This window comes from Megalopta genalis, chromosome 13 (genome assembly GCF_051020955.1).
Source record: "Megalopta genalis isolate 19385.01 chromosome 13, iyMegGena1_principal, whole genome shotgun sequence".
Taxonomy (NCBI): Eukaryota; Metazoa; Arthropoda; class Insecta; order Hymenoptera; family Halictidae; genus Megalopta; species Megalopta genalis.
The window spans coordinates 4,743,449-4,761,373 of record NC_135025.1 but is presented as its reverse complement, the minus strand read 5'-3'; the positions used below and the strand labels follow the sequence as shown (position 1 = coordinate 4,761,373).

The window sequence follows — 17,925 nt, the reverse complement described above, 5'->3', positions numbered from 1 at the left end:
GATGGAGATCGAAGGGTCTTACTCAAGCAGATGGGACAGCACTGTCCCTGAGGAAGGACGGGATGCTTGCAAGTGACCGGGGCGCAGGGCGTCGGCCTGCACTCGATTTCGCCGTGGACGCAGGAACACTGCTGGCAGCCCTTCTCCCACGTGGCGCCGTCTTCGTGGACGGTGCCGTTGGCCCTGCAAGACTTTTGGCACTCGCACTCCTCCACTTTGCTTATCCTGCCCTCTGCAGCGGCTAGCTAAAAGGAAGGACGTCAATGAGCCCCGAGATCGTTTAATCAGAAATTTATTATAATTTTATTCGTCTTTCAAATTAATGGTCTAGTCAATTAATCTAAATTAAATATATATTTCAAAAATAGACGAAACTACTGTAATTCTGACACAGAATTTTGTTATATTGCTTACTCTGTTTCTTTTAGCTAAATAAAGTATAAATTATCAGTATAGCTAAATTAAATTAAGCTAAATTATCAGTATAAATAAACACGGTATAATTTGTATCGAAAATATAAAATAAATATCTCAAAATTTTCCTTTAAACATTCTGTTCTTACAAAAATTAACGAAACTCACAAATTTCAATAATATAAACAAAATCTTCGATTCTAAAGTGTATTTATCTCGAAAATAATGTAATGCCTATTCACGAGCCGAGCCAAGCTCGATTGCCCGAGTACTCGAGCGCTCATGAAAGTTCCAAGTACTTGAAGATGAAAATTTTTAGCTGAAAAATATTCCTGTACTCGAAGTGCTCGACTATTCGCATAATGTATTGTATAAATTACCGTCAAGTACTATATCGGACCGTTTATTTTGGCGCATTACCATTTCTCTGTAATTACAAATAAAAACATTACCCTAAAATTAATCGCAAACCATGTGATATCTCATTAAAAAAAAATGGACTTACATCGCTTTCAAAATAAATAAACGATCCAACACGACGCTCCAATTGAATCGAGGCGTTTCATTCACGAAATTAAAGTAAAATAAAATTACCCCGACGATTCGATTCGCCTTAAAAGATCGATCGCAACCCGACCCGAATAAATCGACTGCTACTCGAGACTCGAATAAACGCTAAAAAAAAAACGCATCCGCGAAACGCGTCCACTCACCCTCCGCGTCAGCTCGTTCAGGTTATCCATCAGCTGTTCCACCGTGTTTTGTAATATAGAAAATTGACCGCAGGTGGGACAGGACGAGTCGAGCTGGGGGCACTGCGATAGATAGCCATGGGGGCCGGGGATCAGCTTCACGTCCTGCAAAGCACCCTGCGGCGCGAAAACCATGTCAATACTAGTCCCGCTCGAACGCTACGCGGGCCGGTGAAACGCGATCGCCGTACCTTGAAGAGAAAGTGTCTGGCGTTTCTCTGCCCCACCCAGAGCTGTAGCTGCGGCAGGGTGAAGTTGGTGTCCGGCGGTCCAGGCCTGAGCAGCCGCCTGTACAACGGGTGACAGTCGACCAGCAGCTCGACCTGCGAGCCGCTAACGCTCAGGGCGACCCTGTGCCAGGCCCCGTCCGCCAAACGGAAAGGAAACGCCTCCACGTGGACTGTGCCGTCACGGCGTGACACGTAGTGAAGTCGAAGCTCGTCTTTGCGACCGCTGCTCTGCAGCTCCAAATATCTGTCGGACGCAAACGAACGGTTCAGTCGGAAGCACTCTGGCTAATCTCGTCGTATAATATACTATGATATATTATTATATTATAATAAAATATTAATATTACTATATAAAGATATTAATAATTAATTACGCAATATTAATATATATATATATATATATATATATATATATATATATATATATATATATATATATATATATATATTAATTTTATATTAATATCAATATTATCTATATTAATTGTATATTAATATTATATATATTAGTAATATAGTACCATTAATATTATGTACATTAATTATATATTAATATTAGTATTATATATACATTAATTACTATAATATATAACTCCAATTAATAATTATAATCGCAACTCCTCTTCCCAAATCATCCACTTTCGCGCAGAATCTGCGCGCGAATTAGGGAGAATTTTCTGCATCCCTAAGAATCCGTCGACGAACATAACCGATCCAAAGGACACGAGAGTGTCAACCTTGACGTTCCAGCGTCGAAGGTCACTGTCCGAACGCGCGAAGCCACGCCCATCGGACCGCCCACTGCACCGTGAGTGCGCGGAGAGGGGGGCAGCGGGCGTGGCAGTCGCCGCGCCGCCCAATAAGACCGAGGTGGGCGTGGCATCGCGACGTCGAACGCGATCGTTTCGCACGTTTCGCCTCGACGTTTTCAATCAGCTCGATGCCGTTCGATCGAACGATTAAAATCACGGCCGTAAGTCGAACAACGAGGATCGATGGGCATCGGTGTTAATTGAAACACGCGAGCGCAATAAATAGATGACAGGATCGAATCGGGTGTGTATGTGGCGGGGGGGATGGAGGGAGAAATGGGTGGTCGCGTGTGCGACTAACGATTTTCGTTTCCCGGTTCGCCGATCGATCGCGAGGCGGAGTCGCGCGGACGTTCTCAATCGGCGACATTGAGGCATCGTTCTGGAATTCGTTTAGCCGGCTCGCGCGAAAGGTCGTGATCGATTCCGTTCCGCGGAATTCCACGGGATCTCGTCGGATCCGGCCGGCCGGTCCCCGTTGCCGAATGCAAACGCCAAAATTCCGGCTTATCCGGTCCGCGATTTCCGCTCCGCGGAGCGTGTTAATTACCGTGTAACGCGGACGGACACGTAGGCGCCGCGCGTCCAATTTGTGTCAGGCCAGGTCAAAACGACTAGACTGCGCGCCTCGCGTGCTGCCAACAGAGGCTGCGGCTACTTTCAGGTTAAGAGCACTCCACCACCGTCACGGCTCAACAATTGACACAGTAACTTCTTTAAGACCGGCTTTTCTACCATTTTCAGTCCGCCGCCGTTGCGGCCGGTTGCCGCGGCGGCCATCTACAACACACGCCGGAATCGACCTCACCCTCCATTTCTGCACGGCTGGAAGACGTCCGATCGAGGGCGAAACAGTCGTCGTCAAGGTTGACATTGACCCGAGCCACGTTGACCCTCGAATTGTATAGAAAATGATTGTACACGAAACTGCACTATTTTTGGGAAGAGGTGATGCGATTGTTATGCGGCGCGTTTTTTATGGTTATCGATTGTCGACAAGTATACAAATGTGGAATAAAATGAAATTGTAATTATTATCAATGTATTAATATTATATTATAATAAAATGATATAATATAAATGTAATAATAAATATAATAATATAATATAATATAATATAATAATAATATTATATATATAATATTAACATGTAATTAATATATATATAAATTATATTATTAATTATATATTAATATTATAATATTTTATTATAATAATATATTATAATACGTTATTATATTATAATATAATACTAATACTTAATTATGTAATATTCCTATTATATATATTAATATTAATATACATATATAATATAACATAATATTATGTATATTAATATTAATATTGATACGATATATATTAATTACTATAATATATTATAATTAATAATAATTATAATAATATTATAATAAAATATTAATTAATTATAATAATATTATAATAAAATATTAATTAATTATAATAATATATATAATTAATAATTATTATTATAGTTAAAAATTATAATCGCATCCCCTCTTCCAAAATAATCGATTTTAGCGGAGAATCCGAGCATCAATGATCGAGAACGAGCATTTTCCGAGAATCCATTGTCTTTGGATCGCCGTTTTCGTGGCCGCGGCGCGGACACAGCTTCGAATTCCAGCGAGCTGGGGCGCAAGGGTTGATCGTGTGGGAGGGGAGGGTGGGATCGTGTGATGAAATAACAGGTCCTACCTATTGTTCCCATGTGAAAAGGCGACGATCGTCCCGGAATTGGCCTCCTCCTGTCGCAGAGCGGCGGCTATAGTGAATTCCGGAACCCGCCGGAGTAGTGTGGCCGCTCGTTCGAAGCTCGCCTCGTTCAGTCGGAGCTCCCTCTCCTCGCCTGCAGTAGTAAAACTCGATCATTTCTGCGTTCCGCTCGATCCTGGCGCGCTAATAATCATATTACGCCGGAACTATCCGGCTGCCGCGGATTGTTCGACCGTGTTCCGAGCGGCTCGCTGCGAATAGCATCGATTGTTCCGGGGGTGGCATAGCTCGCCGGTGGCTCCGACGCGGAAAATCGACGGCGGAACCACCGTCGGCTACGATCGGGGTATTCGTCGTCGACGGTTTTACGCGGAGACCTTCGCTTTTAACGCGTCCGGCGCCGGCGATCGACCGCTGAAATTCCCGCGAAGTCGATGCAATTTCGTCGATCGAAGCGAAACTCGAGAGCCAAAAATTTGTCACGGCGAGACATCCTAGTTAAATTCGGTTCTTTGGAATATACTATAGTGAAAATGAATGTTCAGAATTGATGAAAAAATTAGTGTCATTCATGTGTGACCGACGCGGCGCCTCCGCTGCGGCGGCTTTCGACTCGCCGCCGACGACGGCGAGCTTCCGCGCTTTTTTTCGGGAACGTTTGCGAGCGAAAAAGGGGCTCGGCGATCTGGGTCAGCCGAAATTTTTCTCGGCTCGCATCGATCTTCGCAGTCGCCCGCTCTCCCGGCTACGCAATCACGTTCACATGGAAATTCGATTGGCCGTGGTCGCCGACTCGTCCGCTCGAATTCGATCCAACGAACCGAGAGCTCTTTTTTGCATCGGAGGCTCCGCAATCCCGGCCCGTCGAATTTGGATCGTGAACAGGCGATCGTGCGCGTACGGTGCTCTCTGACAAACGTTCCAATGATTATGCTAAGCCAGAGAATGGCGGTAATTCGGGGAATTCGTTCGGATTTTGGGGCGGAATTTTCACCGCTGTGCATATCGTACCGCGCCGAATGTATTATCTTGGCAAGAAAGTAGCATCGTCGTTCTTTTGTTAAGGTGTTATTATTCTTTTTTGTGTTCAGTTTTGGTGGTCGACACGTTTGCGCTGCTATAGAAATATATTCCCTGTACAGTAATGTCTCCCTAACTGACTACATTAATGTCTCTCCAACTGACGCTCAGATTGTGCAGAAAAATGGACAATTTGGGAAGAGGAGATACGATTATGCTCGATCCATACAGTTCATTTTTATGGACACGAATTGTCAATAACTATAAAAACGAGCTACAAGGCTCGAACAATCGTATCTCTTCTTCCCAAATTGTCCATTTCTGTGAACAATCTTAGCGTCAGTTAGGGAGACATAACTATATCTGTCTGGAGATTCCCCCTCTACCCTCGAGATTCAATTTCGCGAGGAAATGGAACGAGATTACCAAAATTGAATGCTAAATCGCCCGGAACCCAGGAGAGCAGACATTTTCCATCGGAGCGGACATTTTCTTTCGCCAAGAAGCGGTGTTCTCTTTTGCCGTCGCGGTTTCGGCGTTCCAGAAATTGGGAACCGTTCCAAAAGAGAGGGGAACAACTGGAATCCCGAAAAATAGCATAAGGTCGCCGTTTTCCCTCGTTCTCGACGAAAGCGTGAACCGTCCCGTTCCCTGTAAACCGAGCCTGAAGAGCCCCCTCGACCACGGGCAACCCCATCGGCACTCGACAAATTGCGACAAACCATCGACGCCTCGATATTTGCTCTCGGTTTCGATTCGCCGCGTAATATCGCGTGTCCAATTACTCTTGGCGCTGCGTAAACGTTCGTAGCCACTCGTGCGGCAACCAGCAGCGGCTCGTCGTCCCCCATATGCGTCGCCTCGGCATGCCTCTTCGTCTCGCCTCTAGAGCGACGGATCGGTATTAGAGAACCGCGCAGCCGGTCGGGGCTGAAAGCGTGGGCGACGACGAGGACGGTGCAACGTCCGCGAAAAGCGAGCGCGAGCCGCCGTGCCGGGGGTTGCTCGGGCCAAGGGTGGCCTTCCCCGAAAGAAATTTCAATTACCGGGGCTCGCCACCCTCGCCTCGCGCTGCTGCACCCTCCCCACGCGCGCCACGAATTCGCGGAACCGTCTTCCGCGGTTTGCAACCACGTTGCCCGCGGGCAACGTTTTTTTCTCTCTCCCCCGCCGCTTCGTCCGGTTCCCCTGTCTCTCCGGAATCGTTTTTGGTATTGTTCCAGCGAACTGTTACGCCGGTTTCTCCTGGCAAACCGCGGCGGCGCCGTTTCCGAGACCGAATTCGGGCCCCGTTTTATCGCTTCCCGGCGACCGGCTGAGCCAAAGTTCACAGGTTGAACTGCATTTAACGCGAGCGGTGACTCCGAGGCACCGCTAAAATTGTTACGTCACGTTCCAGGATAATTTTTATATTATCGAAGCTTGGATATGAACAAAATTATTAACAGTCTGAGTGTTGTATGCGTCGCAAGATTCAATTTCATACGCATGAAACGCGCTTTGTCGTATAAAATGGGAATACTATGAGTCAGAAATGTTCATTTAGATTTACAGTTAAATTGGCTTCGAGTGCAAAGGGTTAACTGCATTTAACGCGAGCCCCGAAGCACTTTTCGAAGAAGAAGAACGTTTCGAAAACTGACCAAACAACGACAAAAGAAGCGAGAGGTTTCCGTCGTCTTTTATTCCTGATTTCCCAATTGTACAACAACCCATCCGCCATTTTGCTTTTGGAATTTTTCAATTCAGATTCGTAATCAGCGACCATGAAAACCCTTGCACACAAATTTTCGAATAAATCCGTCGCTATTTCTTATTCTGACCACGATTTCGAGCATTTATACCGCTGTGCGGCGTGACGCGGCGAAGGGAAACTCGATTCGGATTGGGAGAAGAGCCGCGGACGAGGGGACCCCCATTGTAATCGGCGAACAAAGCCGGCGAACGCTGGAGAGCCGCCACGTGTCCGAGTTTTCTCGGGAACACGGAAAACAAGATTCCGCGATCCCCCTTTTGTCGGGCAGCCGGGGAACGCCGGTCCCGGAATTGGGTGACCCCCTTGGGCGCTGTCTCCCCAGCCCCAGGGGTGACCCCCAGGGGTCGTGGCTGATTTAATCTCCGCGTTATTTATTTCTGAAGCGGGCCAACTTTCGCCTCGGCCTCGTCTTCCCGGATGCTAAATTAATGCCGAGGGTGGCTCATGGAAAACTTTCCTCCGTTCCGAAACTTCCAACCGTTTCCCCATTGATGTTCCCGCCGGCGAACTTTCACTTCGCGTGCGTCGCTTCGCTAACCTTTGAATTATAGATCGCCGCAGACCGCGGCGCTTACTGGACCCGTTCGAAGCCGGTTTTCTTTCTTCGAACCAGTTCGAAGCTACGGTAATGTCTCCCTTACTGACGCTCATATTGTCCACAAAAGTGGACAATTCGGGAAGAGGAGATATGATTATCCGAGCCTTTCGGTTTGTTTCTATAGCTATAAATTATTATTAATAATATAAAGTATCTCCTCTTCCCAAATTCTCCATTTTTTACACATTTTAGGCGACAGTTAGGGAGACATTACTGTATTGCGAACGCCGTGTCGCGTGGTCGGATTTTTGTGTCGGAGAACGGATCGTTTGCGGGAGAATAGGTCACGTGCGTCCATTTTTCTCCATTTGTCCACTTTTGTGGACAATCTGAGCGTCAGTATGGGAGACATTACAAATGGACTATTTGGGCAGAAGAGATACGATTAGTCGAACCTTTCGGTTTATTTTTATAGTTATAAATTCTCCACAATTATAAAAACGAGCCGCCAGGCTCGGATAATCATATCTCCTCTCCCCAAATTGTCAACTCTTCTGCACATTTTATGCGACAATTAGGGAGACATTACTGTATTACGAAAGCCGTGTCGCGTGGTCGGATTTTTGTGTCGGAGAACGGAGCGTTTGCGGGAGAATAGGTCACGTGCGTCCATTTGTCCATTTTTGTGGACAACCTGAGCGTCAGTATGGGAGACATTATCGCACGTCGCCGTTCGCGGACGAGTCTCTCCCTCGGGCTTCGGGATTTCGATGAAAGAGGAAGCTACTCCAGCACGTACGGCTGGAAGCGTTCCGCCTAAACGGCGACCTCGTTCATTGAATAAACAGCAGCAACGCGGCATCGATTTTTCGCAGAAACGGCCGGCCGGCTCGAGTTAATTTCGTCGTTAGCGATGGTAAAAGCGAGCCGCTTTCACCGGTGTTCGTTGGCTGGCAAACTCATATGCGAACCGCGTCCGATTGATCGGACTCGGGGACTGGCGGGTCCTCGCGCGCGTTTATTACGCGCCGAACGCCGGTCTCCGGTTACTTTATTAAGTTCCCGTGGCGCGTCTGAAACTGAAACTCGAGGCGGGCGCAGCCGGCAGGCCCGCGCGCGCGAAGCCAACCAATCGAGCGGCATGTGCTCGCTCGCCGCTGCACTTTAGCTGCAAGCGGCGCGCGAGGAGGGTGCAGCGGGCGGCAGGCCGCCGATCGTTTGCACGGGACCGGATCACACGGCTCGCTGGGCGATCGACACGCACCGAACACCGTGTCGGGCCGAACCGAAAAATTCATTTCCCTTAGCCGGGGCACGTCGGCTAATTGAACAACAAATGACGCCGGGGCTGCAGCACGGGCCCCGGTTATCATGCGACGAAACTCTATCGGCCGTGCTCGAACGCTAATCGAGCATGTTTCCACCGATATATACCGGGTGTCGCGTTACGAACGAGCGCGCCACGGCACTCCACAGGTGATTCCGCGGGGGACTTAATGATCTCAGGGGCGCGCGGTGTAAGAATACTGAAAGCGAGCAACGAAAGCTTTTAAATAAGGTATTGTAATTACTAAAAATATAATTTATCGAAGTATGTTAATTGTTTATAGTTTTCGTTGCGGACTGTTATCGAGGCTCGGTATTCGGGAGGGGAGCACGGTAATTGGGGCACAGTGATCAAAGCATAGCGATTGGAGAACAGTGATCGGAGCAGTGTAATTGGGGTACAATAATTGAAGCATGGTACTTGGAGCAGAGTAATTGATGCACAGTAATTTGAGCACAGTAATTGAAGTATAGCAATTGGAGTGCAGTAATTGAATCATGGTATTTGGAGCACTGTGATTAGAGTTCAGTAATTGAAGCATAGCAATTGGAGTGCAGTAATTGAATCATGGCATTTGGAGCACTGTGATTGGAGCCCAGTAATTAGAGTACAATAATTGAAGCATAGTATTTGGAGCACAGTGATTGGAGCACAGTGATTGGAGCTCAGTAATTGGAATACAATAATTGAAACATAGTAATTGGAGCACAGTAATTGAAGGATAATAATTAAAGCATCGTATTTGGAGCACAGTGATTAGAGAACAGTAATTAGAGTACAATAATTGAAGCATAGTAATTGGAGCACAGTAACCGAAGCACAGTAACTGAAGCCTGGTATTTGGAGCACAATGATTGGAGCCCAGTAATTGGAGTACAATAATTGAAGCATAGTAATTGGAGCACAGTAATTGAAGCGCAGTATTCGTGATCATTGTCGCCACTCGTCGTCGCATGATACTCGCGACACGTACCAGGGGGAATTCCCGCCGGAGTTCCGCGGACGAAGAAACGCCGTCGGGCTGCGAAACTGACCTTTCGCAATATCGATTAATCGCTCGTTACGTAACCATCGGACACCGACTGATAAGCGCCCATTGTTTTTCCAGTTTATCGCTCCCGTTCGTCCGCTCCGCGGGCCGGCGCTGATAACGGTTATCAAGATCGCGGTCAATGGTTCAATTCTGCTGCACTCGGGAGGTCGCAGAGCGTCCCAAAAATTTAATCGCTGCATTATCCGCCGCCGTAAAACCGAGGCAATCCTGCCGCCGTTCTCGCTCCAGTTCTTTTCGGAATTGATCGAAAAATCCATTTATTGGACAACGAATTCTTTAACTCTCGGCCTATCACTCTGGATTGCATTTGATTCCTAAGCTGTGTAAACGATGTTACGCATGTTAAATGCAGTTCCCGTCAGTAGTTAGTATTATTTTTATATTATTTTAATATTAATTATAAACATCGTGAAAATGAAGAATGAAAGATAATGTTTCTGTATTTTGCGTTCATTTTATTATCTTGCCAGTCCTTTAGTACAGGATACCCGAAAATTATGGTGCTTCCGGGAAATTAGGGTTTCCTGAGATCATTTTAAGTAACTTTTTCCTTTACGAAAATGCAATCCGTGGCTTCGTTTAAGAGTTATTAACGAAAAACATTGGCCAATCGGTGAGCGAGTGCAGCGACAGTGGACGCGAAGGCGGGGCGTCAGGCGCGCTCGCCTCTCATTGGTCGCTGTTTTTCGTTAATAACTCGCAAACGAAGCTGCGGATCGTATTTTCGCAAAGGAGAAAGTTGCTTCGAATGATCTCAGGAATCCCTCACTTCCTGGAAGTATCGTAATTTTTGGACCCTCTGTAGGGTTGGCACTCCGTGTTCTTTCGATGGTTAATACGTTGATTAATTAATTAATCGGCAATTACTTGCAACTGATAAATGGCGATGCCGAATCGAGAACAAACGAACATTTTTGAAAGAACGAGGATCTTTGCCGCCGCAAATAAATCTCTATCCGGAGAGCGGACGACTTGTCAGAATATTCAGCTTTTCGGCGTTTCCATCGGCACTTTAATTTCTAGCGAGAAGAGACAGGAAGCATGGCCGTGATTTACGAAAAGCAATAATCGACTTTACGGCTTGCAGTGATTGCCGGAGGGGGGAGATTGCCTCGACGCGCTACGAAACGACCCTCCGCTATGCAAATCAGCCAGTATTCGGGTTAAGAGAAGCCAGTGCCGAAGTGGTTTCGACTCGGCTCCTCGACCGTGGATTTACCGCATCGCGTACAACGAGCACGCAACCGGCACGCGGGGGCGTACGTCCGCGAATGATTTAGCTCCCTAGTCCGGTAAAAAACGCCGAATTTCATTCTGGACACCATATTTGATAAATATTTTTATCACGGAAATACGAGGCACGGAAATACGGGGCACGGAAATACGAGGCATGGAAATATAGAGCACGAAAATATAGAGTACGGAAATATAGAGCACGGAAATGCGGGCACAGAAATATAGAGCACATAATCGCGTGCAAAGCTCCTAAAGGGGCACGGAAATACGGGGCACGGAAATACGAGGCACGGAAATATAAAGCACGGAAATGTGGGGCACGGAAATATAGAGCACGAAAATGTGGGGCACGGAAATATAGAGCACGGAAATACGGGGCACGGAAATATAGAGCACAGAAATACGGGGCACGGAAATATAGAGCACGAAAATGTGGGGCACGGAAATATAGAGCACATAATCGCGTGCAAAGCTCCTAAAGGGGCACAGAATTATGTTCAGAAACACATTATTTAGCTTTCATCAAAAACCTTAATAAGTTACTAATTTTTTATCATTCAAAGCAATAATATTTAAGATGAAAAATGCCTGAATACTCTAAACATATGTTCGGCGCATCGAATGAAAATTATTATATTTAACGACAGTTTCAGCAAAGCAAAAATTGTCCGAAAGGCGAGGCCTGTGAATCGGACTATAGCGCCCCGTGTTATACCCTTGTTACATGTGCACGGTGCTGAATAAAAGATAAGATGATCCTCCGCGGGCTCACGTGCGTGTCACGTGCGAGTCACGTGAGCCACCGCGACCATTGTTGCGTCTTGGGGAACGACACGATTTTCCGGAATTCTCGGGAGAACGGGATAAATATTCGAAAGAGGCTGGATAACGATATTTACGAGATCCCGTCGACGGTGACTCATGGGGAGCTCTGTATTTTCCCATGGGGGTGCGGCCGCACGAAAAGTTCTCGAACGCGAAAATAATTGTCTTCGTCGTCGAACGAAATTCTCCGTCGCGGTGAACTCGGCTCGTTCGATTCTTGGGCGCGTAAAAAAACACGACTCACCCTGAAGATAGTAAGCTGGCTTTAATCTAACCAGCCCCGGCACCTGTGTAACACCCTGCCGCGTGGTGTTGTGCAGCTGTAACGCCGCCAAGAGATCTATACCGCCGCCAGGATCGCTGCCCGTCCTAGATCTCGTCGACAGGACACCGGTGGTCTCTTCCGTGACGTCGGCTGCGGCCACCGCCGTCTCTTCCTCTTTCTTGTTTGCCGTGCCGGACACTGTGAAACCAAACGGAAAACGCTTGTTAAGAGCAAACACCAATTACAACCTGTCAAAATCTCAGTCACGAACGCTTGCTGGCAACCGGCCTGCTCGCGGACAACCATTAGAAAACTATCATATACAGTGATTTCTCCCAGAAACCTTCGGAGGTTCTCCCCCTCCCAAATCGTCCATTTTTGCCAGCATGCCGGTGTATGTTAATATAAATACATATTATTTCTATTTATTTTATTTCTAATTCTTTGCCACGATTCGGAGGCAATTCGGAAGCAACGTGACACTATTCGAAGGCAATTCGGAGACCACGTGACACGATTCGAAGGCAATTCGGAGACCATACGACAATTTGGAGGCCACCTGACACGATTCGAAGGCAATTCGGAGGCCATATGACATCAAAGGCAATTCGGAGGTCACGTGACACGATTCGAACGCAATTCGAAGACCACATGACACGATTCGAAAGCAATTCGGAAGCCATATGACAATTTGGAGGCCACCTGACACGATTCGAAGGCAATTCGGAGGCCACAAGCCACGATTCGAAGGCAATTCAGAGGCCTCAAGCCTCGATTCGAAAGCAATTCAGAGGCCACGTGACACGATTCGAAGGCAATTCGGAGGCCATATGCCACGATTCGACGTTCACAATATACCATTAAATTCTCCCTAATTTTCCCGAGCCTTGCGGCTCGTTTTTATAGTTATTGTATATAGTTCTATATTATCTTCTCTTCCCAAATCGTCCACTTAGGACGGTCGCAGAGAAATTCACAGCAACCCTTAATTCGGCATTTTCCAGAGAAATCACTGCATCCATATTTCAGCAACGTCCTCGACGACCCCGAAATCAGGTCCCATTCCCCTGTCTCCCGGATTCGCGCGAGGAAATCATAGGCGTGCACCTCGATTAGCATCTCATCGAGTCTGCAGACGAGCCATTAGCATCGTCCGCCCCCGTTTCCCCCGAAACAGCGGCTACTCGAACAGCAATAAAGTTCAATGGCGGTATTTCCACTCTGTTCGCGGTGGAAAAAAAATGCTAAGAGCCGTTCAAGGAGCATCCATCATCGACGCGTCCATCGAGTGAATAGCAAGACGATGTAGAAAGCGGGGACGGCGGCAGTGGCGGCGGCTGCGGGAAACAGAGGGGGCTTTAAGGGAGAGGGCACTGAAAGGGGGGGAGCAGGGTGCGGAAAGAAGCGATAAGGAAAGAAGGGACAAGGTAGTCCTCTCGAAACGGTGGTGGTATCGATCGGCTCTTCACAGTTGACGGTCGTTATCGGCCTTTCCGCGCTTTTCCTCGTTTCCGCGAACCCTTCAACCCCTTCCTCGCCGAGCGACACCCCCGCCCGTCCCGCGGCAAAAGCTCGCCGCACAGCCCCGTAAACACCGCTCCGGGTTTATCGGATCGGTCTCCTCCTCCTCCACCTCCTCCTCCTCCTCCTCTGTATATGAAAAATCCATTTCGCCTCTGTCGCGTCGGGATCACGTAACGATGATTGGACCCGCCCCCCTCCCGTGCCACTTCGCCGGCCTTTTGTCGCGCGGAAAAAGGCTTTTCTTCTCCAACCCTCGTCAACAACCGTCGTCGGCCGCGTCCAACCTACTGCCAATATCCTTCTGTCCGATCGCCGCCAATGGGCTATCGCGAGTCGACAGCAGTTGACCGAGCTAATAAAAATGTTTGATGCTTCGTCTCTGCCGCCCTCTTGCTCCGAACCCCTCCCTCTTGCTCTCGCTCTCGGTCTCTAGTTCTTCTCCGCGCTATATAGAAACCGACCGTGGAAATGGGAAAAACATCGAGGACCAGCGACAGTCGTTTCGGTGGCGGGATCAATCGGGCCCGCGTTCCGCCAGTGTCATAAAGACGCGATTGATTCCGCCACTCAGGGTTGACGAACCCTGGGTGGTCTTGTTTAAGAAGCACGGTGTTCGGATTCCGCGTGAATCGAAGGACATTCGATTAACGCAACGAATCGGTGTTTGCCACACGCGTTTTAAACATGATACTTTTCTCGACACTTTTTTGAAACGAGTTGTCATCGGTGATGACAAATGAATCGTTTACAATAACATTAATCGAAAAAAGTTTTACATCAGAATTGATACGAGGAATTGCAGAAGAATTGACGCAAGGAAATGCATCGGAATTGATGCAAGGAATTGCAGAAGAATTGATGCAAAGAACTGCAGAAGAATTGATGCAAGGAATTGAAGAAGAATTGATGCAAGGAATTGCATCGGATTTGATGCAAGGAATTGAAGAAGAATCGATGCAAGAAATTGCAGAAGAATTGATGCAAGGAATTGCATCGGAATTGATGCAAGGAATTGCAGAAGAATTGATGCAAGGTATTGCATCGGAATTGACGCAAGGAATTGCAGAAGAATTGATGCAAGGAATTGCATCGGAATTGATGCAAGCAGTTGCGTTAGAAAAATATCATACTGTCAATTTGGTGCGACTATAAAAGCGTTGCTTATTTCGAGCTTTTCCCAAGCAACCGAATGAAACACGCGCGTTCCACGCGCGATCGCGTCGCACCGGTCGCCGCGCTCCCCGATTTCGCGGTTTAATTCCCCGCTTTTCTCGATCAACATTCGTCGGTCCGACGCGGGGACGAGCCCTGGTAACCAAAGAGAACGAATTGAAAAGTGGAGGCTCGCCGAAATCTCTCATTACGGAGATTCCGGGATGGAAAATCGGATCGGCAGCGGGCACTCGTTAACTCGAGCTCCCATTCCAGGCGATGCGAATCGAGAGAGGCTCCAATGTTGTGCATCTCGCCGCTTAAATCCCGGCTGGCCATTGAATTTCAGCAATCCTAATCTATGTAATTCCGCATCGTGGACGAGCTTAATTGTCAATTAACGGCGGCTCAGTGGCTGGTTGCTCGGGCATCTTCGAACCGGACCGACGCGGCCGAGCGAAACGCGCCGCGCGAGCGGATCGCCGGCGGTTTTTCTTCATTATCGCGCAAAGCGGATGCCGCGGGTCGATTCGTTCGCCGAAAATCCATCCGGGATTCCGTCTCTCTATGGGCTTTGGGAGCATCAATCGAGCCAAATCGGCCGGTAAATTAATGGCGCGCGGCTCAACGTTCGGCGCTCGAAGCGGCGCGTTGTGCCAAACGCATACCTGCTGCGCCTTTGATCCATTGGCGTGGAGTTCGTTTCGTCCTCCTGCTCTGTCATTTATAATCGTCGATACCGATTCATCGACGATTAAAAATAACAATTATCTGTTACGTTGAAACAGTCTGGTACGTCGAAGAACTCGAAGAAGAAGAACGCCGACGCTTCCTTTTTCCCGGCAACGAAATATGCGAGCTTTCGATCGGATCTAATCTCGAGCGGAGCGAAGATTTCTCGAAGGGCGCGGAAGGCTCGGCTCGGCGGAATCGCGAGGAAACGGGGCGAAAAATCGTGGCGCCGACCCCGCGAGATTATCTAACTGCTAAATCTAGGGGGGGGGGGACTGGTCCCTCCCCTCGCGCGCGGGGTCGGAAAAGTGGCACACGCCTGATCGATTCGGCGTTGTCGGGTTAACGAACCTTCGGAAATTTGGAAAAGGCGGCGCCTATGGGCCGTCTTAGGAGCACGCGCGCAGACACGCCGTGGATAGAAAGAGCCCCGAGTCCGAAAACGGTCGCCGGGGCTCTGGCAGCGTGGAACGGGACGGAATGGAACGGTGGCAGACTGCCGGGCGTCGCGACGCCCGCTATCGAACCGTACGAAGCATTATCGTTTAGACCGAGAGACCCGCCGAGGAAGAGGGACGGAGACGGAGATAGAGAGAGAGAGAGAGAGAGAGAGAAAGAGAGAGAGGGTGGAGAAGCAGAGATGGGCGAGCCCGCGAGAGGAATAACTCGCAAACAAGGAGGAACAACTGGGTGTCCAAGTAGGACAGAGCCAATTTATCGATAACGCCGAGGAAAATTACAAAAGTCCGTGCTCCTATTTCTTCTGCGAACACTGTAGCTCCTGCAAAAAGGGCACAATTTATTCTTCCGAGCTTTCCGCTTTCTTTTCCTCTTCCTTCGTCCCAGCTGGATATCAACGCTACGGATAATTAACGCCTCGGGTACTTTCGACGACGTCTTCGCGCTTGTTTTGCCTAAGTTATGGGTGACGAGGGTTATTTGTTATTGGAACTGGGACGAAGTTGAGTGTTCGAAGTCGAGTGGCGACTCTGAGTAGAATTGTTGTAGAATGGTTATTATAAGTATGATAGAATAGTTGTTATAAGTATAGCAGAATAGTTATAGTAAGTATAATAGAGTAGTCATAATAAGTATAGCAGAATAGTTATAATAAATATAATAGAACAGTTATAATTAGTATAGCAGAATAGTTGTAATAAGTATAATAGAACAGTTATAATTAGTATAGCAGAATAGTTGTAATAAGTATAATAGAACAGTTATAATTAGTATAGCAGAATAGTTGTAATAAGTATAATAGAACAGTTATAATAAGTATAACAGAATAGTTATACTAAATATAATAGAATAGATATAATAAGCATAACAGAATAGTTGTAATAAATATAACAAAATAGTTATAATAAGTACAGCAGAACAGTTATAATAACTATAACAGAATAGTTATAATAAGTATAACAGAATAGTGACAATAACTATTATTTGCAAAATTTCACTAGTTAAATGTTACAATAACTACTGACAATATTATCTCATTCACCATAGAATCGCGAGACGAAAATATCGAAGGAAATTGCAACGCGCATTTTTCGAGCGCAACAATTTTTTCGAATAAATCTGCACCCAAAGGTATCTGCACCCCGCGCGAAACAAAAACGTTGATCGGGTGTTCATATTTTCACGGAGACTTCGCTTTTCCGAACGACGCTGGTTCACGTGTCTGACCGAGGCTGGAACGTACCACTTTCGAAGTTTGAGAACACGGCGCGGCGGCGTATCGCTGAAACGGCGGAGCAACACGGAGCCCAATTAAACCGAACAACTGATTTACAATGCGCGCGAACAACTGTTGGCGAATCCGATAACGATAAACGAGCGTCGCGCCCGCGGATAATATTCCGTGGGCGCATTATGAATGATACATGCCCGGTTCACGCGCGAGAACGCGAAAGGTCGTCATCCTCGCGTGTAGAGCGTGTTCATTAAAGAGCTTCGCCGTGCCGCGGTGAATGAATCCGGCGATTCTAACTTCGTCGATTCCCGTCTCTGACATCAATATTACATCCCCCGCGATTCGAAACGCCGGGCCAGGCCGGTTGATTGAACAGTTCGAGCTGTTCAATCAACCGCGATCGACCGCGCCGAATTCGATCCCTCGAAAATAGAGGGCTCGCAAATAATGAATAAAGCTCTCGATTCCCGATCGTTCCTGGCTAAACACGTACCGCGAACTCTGTCCACTTCATCGCCAGCAAATTTGGAAAACAACGCGATTCTCTAAACGTCTAATTAGACGTTTCGCGAATCGATTCGCGAGGGACGATCGCTGAAAAGTCGATTTCTCCGGGAACGTTTCGATCGAATGGCGCGCGCCTCGGGGCAGCGTCCGGCAAATCCACCGGCCTGTTCACGAAAACCCAATCGCCGGCTGCTAATGAAGATAATTAGCGGCGTGTCGCGTGATGCAGGACGGGACACGGGTCTGTTTCCACGAAAAAACCGGCCTAAACAACGAGAGGGGGCTTCGATCGAAGGAGAAGGCGGTCCGCGCGCGTATCTGGCCAAATTCATCGGGCTGTTACGGGGGCTGCGA

The 17,925-nt window shown here is 47.6% G+C and overlaps 1 protein-coding gene across 5 annotated transcripts in view; it reads right to left on the bottom strand.

Moving 5' to 3' along the window:
* LOC117224154 (protein kinase C-binding protein NELL1) overlaps positions 1-17,925 on the bottom strand; it is a 90,566-nt gene that overhangs the window by 23,392 nt on the left and 49,249 nt on the right. For all 5 annotated transcript variants that reach the window (XM_076526128.1, XM_076526124.1, XM_076526126.1 and 2 more), the window contains exons 2-6: positions 11,943-12,161; positions 3,925-4,075; positions 1,358-1,640; positions 1,128-1,283; positions 23-245 (exon numbers count right to left, since the gene is read on the bottom strand). In XM_076526128.1, the coding sequence (XP_076382243.1) occupies positions 23-245; positions 1,128-1,283; positions 1,358-1,640; positions 3,925-4,075; positions 11,943-12,161 (1,032 nt within the window). The remainder of the gene's footprint in view (positions 1-22; positions 246-1,127; positions 1,284-1,357; positions 1,641-3,924; positions 4,076-11,942; positions 12,162-17,925) is intronic.